The sequence below is a fragment of the Enoplosus armatus genome, chromosome 5, assembly GCF_043641665.1.
Source record: "Enoplosus armatus isolate fEnoArm2 chromosome 5, fEnoArm2.hap1, whole genome shotgun sequence".
Lineage (NCBI taxonomy): Eukaryota > Metazoa > Chordata > Actinopteri > Centrarchiformes > Enoplosidae > Enoplosus > Enoplosus armatus.
In genome coordinates, this window is record NC_092184.1 from 27100608 (window position 1) to 27105536 (window position 4929).

The following is a 4929-nucleotide window of genomic DNA, read 5'->3' on the forward strand; positions in this document are numbered from 1 at the left end:
TCTGTTGGTCTAACTGTCTGTCTGTCTGTCTGTCTGTCTGTTGGTCTAACTGTCTGTTTCTCTGTCTGTTGGTCTAACTGTCTGTCTGTCTGTCTGTCTGTTGGTCTAACTGTCTGTTTCTCTGTCTGTTGGTCTAACTGTCTGTCTGTCTGTCTGTTGGTCTAACTGTCTGTCTGTTGGTCTAACTGTCTGTTTCTCTGTCTGTTGGTCTAACTGTCTGTCTGTTGGTCTAACTGTCTGTCTGTCTGTCTGTTGGTCTAACTGTCTGTCTGTCTCTCTGTCTGTCTGTCTGTTGGTCTAACTGTCTGTCTGTCTGTCTGTCTGTTGGTCTAACTGTCTGTTTCTCTGTCTGTTGGTCTAACTGTCTGTCTGTCTGTAGTCCGGTGACGTTAACGGTGGCAAAGTGTTGGGATCCAAACCCACGAGGCTGCTTCACACTGCCGAGGAGTGAGTCCCCAACACACACACACACACGCACGCACGCACACACACACACACACACACACACACATACAAATGCACACACGCACACACACACACACATACACACGCACACACACACACACACACACATGCGCACGCACGCACACACACACACACACACACACACACACACACACACACGCACACACACACACACACGTACAAATGCACACACGCACACACACACACACATACACACGCACACACACACACACACACGCACGCACACACACACACACACACACACACACACACACACACACACACACTGGGTTTAGTTGATGGTAGACTTGGGACAGGACTCAAGCCTTCTATAAGGACAGGATTTAAGAGATGGACTTTGAATGGAACATAATGGAATGTAATCTATTCCAAGATAATGTGAGTCTATAGACTCTGTTCTATCTGCAGCATTTACTGATGTAACACATTCTAATATCATCTAATATTGTTAAGTTAGACTTACATGCTGCATATGTCTCGTTCCCCACATCCCCGAAGGCGAGCCGGTCCGTCCAATCGACCCCGCTGCCTGGGTGTCACACACCGCTGCCATGACAGGAAGGCTCCTCCCACACTACAGTAAGACTCCCACCAGCCACTGCAGCATACATCCATCAGCTGTCCATCCATGACTCCAGTAATCTTCTGGTGTTTTTCAGGCATGCATGAAGAAAACCATCTCAGCATTCACAGCGACATCACGGCTGTTGTCAAGGCGATGGCCAATCCCGAGTCAGGCCTGGAGGTTCGGGACCGCATGTGGCTGAAGATCACCATTCCCAACGCCTTCATTGGTAAGAAGCTCAGCTCATATTTCAATCTGGATCCTCCAACAGAACCAAACTGAGGCGCAGGGTGGAGACATGGTCTAGTGTAAGTTAACGCCACCAATTGGGTCGTAGTTGATGTCAAACACACTTAATACTAAATCTTAAATAGTGTTTACACAACCTCCTTTGAGCAGTTACACATACTTACCACTTACATACCACCCACCCCACTCATGGGGTATGAAAATAAACCAGTAGATCCCATATCACCAAGGTGCACAGGTAGCAAAATAGCACCTGGAAATTTGAAGAACAAAACAACCATATTTGATTTATGTATCTCAGATCAACACTAAAAAGGCACCTGCAAATAACCTCCTACAGGGAAGAGAAGTAGATGATGAAGAAGTGTTCGGGTGCATGAAACCTTTCTCTTCCTTTTCGTTCATTGTCACTTTCAGGTTACATCATGAACAGAAAGGTCACAGACAAACAAAGTCAAAACTGGTGGAACTTTGAGCAGCAAGGTGTAAAATCTGAGTGGTGCACAAGGAATAAGGTTGTTGCCGTCTGTATCAAAAAACAAAGGCTCACACCAGCACAAAGGAAATCTGCCTGTATAGTGTGTTTAAGTGCCATATCAGCTCCATGGCAGAGCTTCGCTTCATTTAACATTTGACTCGACACCGAATACACTGTACAGACAGAAGAAGTAGTTAAGGTACCATGGACAGGATGTTCTGATCCGGGAGGTCAATGTGATTAAACAACAGAAGACAGCTGAGCTTGACAAGTTGATGATGCATCTCGAAACACCACCTGTGTTGGAGCTCACATAAAACACAATGGCCATGTGTTGATGTGCATCATGCACTGCAATTGTGTGTTACTCTTCAGAGGCACAGACAGACAGGTTCATCTGTATAGGACCTTTAAAACTGGGGAGATAATTCAATGTGTTTGTTCCTGGACACAGAACTACGGAGTATCCTGATCTCATCAACACATAGAGATATTTCACTTTACTTCCTGACAAGTGAAGGTTTTTCTCTCAGTTTGGTCTGTAGGATGTAAATACTACAGTAACAGGAGCCTCAGTAGCCATTGCTATGGAGAAGACCCCATCCAGAGCTGTGACCTCAGAGTTGCATCATATTCACAAAAGAAAGATCGCAAATCCAAAAGTGAATTGATTCAAATTTCTTAAAACAGAGATCAACCTATAACTTAAGTTATCTTCTGTCCGTCCAGGTTCAGATGTGGTAGACTGGCTCCACCAGAACGTGGAAGGTTTCACTGACCGCCGTGAAGCTCGCAAGTACGCAGGAAACCTGCTGAAGGCCGGTTACATCCGCCACACCGTCAACAAGGTGACCTTCTCTGAACAGTGCTACTACGTGTTCGGAGACCTCTGTGGAGGTGAGGACAGTCATATACAGCCTGTATCAGTCAACATGTTTTATAAGTTAGGACGACAAACTGTCTTAATCATTCAATTTACTCAACTCAGGCCTGAAAATGTGAACTCAGCTGATGTGTCTGAAGCTGCAGTACCACTAAAGGCCACAAGATGGTGACAGAAATGTCCAGAAAGTCGCTAGCACCAGAAAATCATTCAAAAACTACCAACTTTTCTCTCAAAATATAAAGTCATACAGTATTTCTATTATAGCAAATTTTACTTACATAGTTTAAACAATATTGTTTCATTAAAAAGATATTTGCCATTATGTGATGGATTGGATGATGGACACAATACACTGTCTGCATGAACGCCTGCAGAGTTTTAATCTACAAAACAGTAATTTATTAATATTTCAGGGTCTGACTTTAGCATTTAGCCACGACCGTTGTGCGTTAGCATTAATGAGATTTGGAAGAGTTGTTGCGATATTCTTCAGGACGCAAACGCACAAGCATACATATGCTAAAAGGTCTTCAAGGTACTGATCCCCTCAGACCAATAATACTCATGTGATTCCAACTGTCTGTCAGATCTGGGTGTGATGTCTCTGCTGGATCACGAAGAAGCCTCCAGTCGAGGAGGAGGATCAGATTGTGACCCACTGGCTCAGGCTTCAGGCCCCCAGTGGCCCCCACCCTTTCCCTACCAGTACCCCGTGCCTCACCCCTACAGCTCGCCTCACCCTCTCCACCAGCTGCCGGCCTGGGGAGGAGGAAGTCAGCACAGTGAAGGTCTCTTTGCTTTTCTATCCTGATGATAATCATCTGTAATCCTGCATGCTCAATACAAACATACAGTACAACACAATCCCATCAGGATCAATAGAAAATGTGGATGTCTCAACTAATATCTCAAAAACTATAAATGTTAAAGACATTAAACTTGGTACACAGGGTCCGTTAATTTTGACCTCAGCCTATTAAAAAGACTCAACATTAGCACAACCATTATCTATTTTTGGCCAATAACTCATGAACCGTGAGGTGTAGGAGAAAAAACCTTTACTCTGTGGGTGAAGACAAAGCTCCATTTCCATCTAACTAGATTTTCCACCATTTTGAACTCTTTGCAAAACATATCACATACAACATATAAAACTAGTGACTGCAGTTAGTCAAGTCAGTTTTATTTATATAGCCCAAAATCACAAATTTGCTTCAAAGGCCTTTGCAATCTGTACAGCATATGACACCCTCTATCCAAAGACCCTTGATTCGGATATGGAAAAAGAATGAATGAAAGAAAGCTCAGGAAGAGCAACAGAGGAGGGATCCCTACCCATGATGGACAGACAGGAAACAGATGTCGTGTGTACAGAATAAACAGAAATAACAATAGTAACATTAAATATGGAAAATTAGGATGATAATATACTTTTGATACAGTGACATTGAACTGACAAAACAATATCGTGTTTCATGTGATTGTACAGGAAGTCATAGCAGCAGGTCAAACTGTAGCGATGGTCAGAAGGAGGGAAGTGGAGGAGGGAGCCAATCAGAGCCGATCAACCAGCAAGTGAGCGCTTCGCCTGACAAAGACCTGGCGGCGGAGTCCCCCAGCGACGACAGCAACCGGCAACCCCCAAACTCCTTCTCTGTTCTCCATGGTGACAAAGACTCAAAGGTCCCAATGGCCCCTTTGCCATCTCGAGGTCAGCATCGCGACATTTCGGCTTCCCGACAGTCCTTCTGCCTAGCCATGGGAAACCCCAGTGATTTCTTTGTGGATGTCATGTGACCCTGTGATGATGATGTCATGTCCTGTCAGGTGGTAGACCTGGAAACACCTTTCCAGGTTTAAAAATCTCACATTTGTATTTTGAAAAAGAAGACATTTGTACACAATCTGCTGATGGTGATATAAGAATCATATTTAATTTTTAACACTGACTGAATGGAGTGAAGAAAACACATATTTGATTTTAAGTGTTTGAACTAATTCAGGAAAGTTTCGTTTTCATTTCAGTGGAAATTAAAACCAGATCAGTAGTGGATTTATTTATGTACATCCACTGTGATACCTGATGCTGGAACATGAAGTTTGTTATAGGCAATCTGTTAACAACACACCACTTCCATTGTTGACATCCCCCAGCAGAAACCTTAGTACTCAGGCAATGCCCTCTCCAGGACTACATCAAGTCTCCAAGTCCAGATACTCAGAACAGTAAGAGCCTTCCTCTCAGCAACTTGTAATTGTATAGAG

General features: G+C 43.9%; 1 protein-coding gene across 1 annotated transcript in view; it reads left to right on the plus strand.

Moving 5' to 3' along the window:
* The window catches only part of LOC139285090 (segment polarity protein dishevelled homolog DVL-3), a 17616-nt gene extending 13155 nt beyond the window's left edge, over positions 1 to 4461 (plus strand). Inside the window, exons 10-15 of the mRNA XM_070905539.1 lie at positions 380 to 447; positions 985 to 1065; positions 1146 to 1280; positions 2508 to 2675; positions 3252 to 3452; positions 4154 to 4461. Coding sequence (XP_070761640.1) covers positions 380 to 447; positions 985 to 1065; positions 1146 to 1280; positions 2508 to 2675; positions 3252 to 3452; positions 4154 to 4461 — 961 coding nt within the window. The remainder of the gene's footprint in view (positions 1 to 379; positions 448 to 984; positions 1066 to 1145; positions 1281 to 2507; positions 2676 to 3251; positions 3453 to 4153) is intronic.
* Positions 4462 to 4929: the final 468 nt, after the last annotated feature.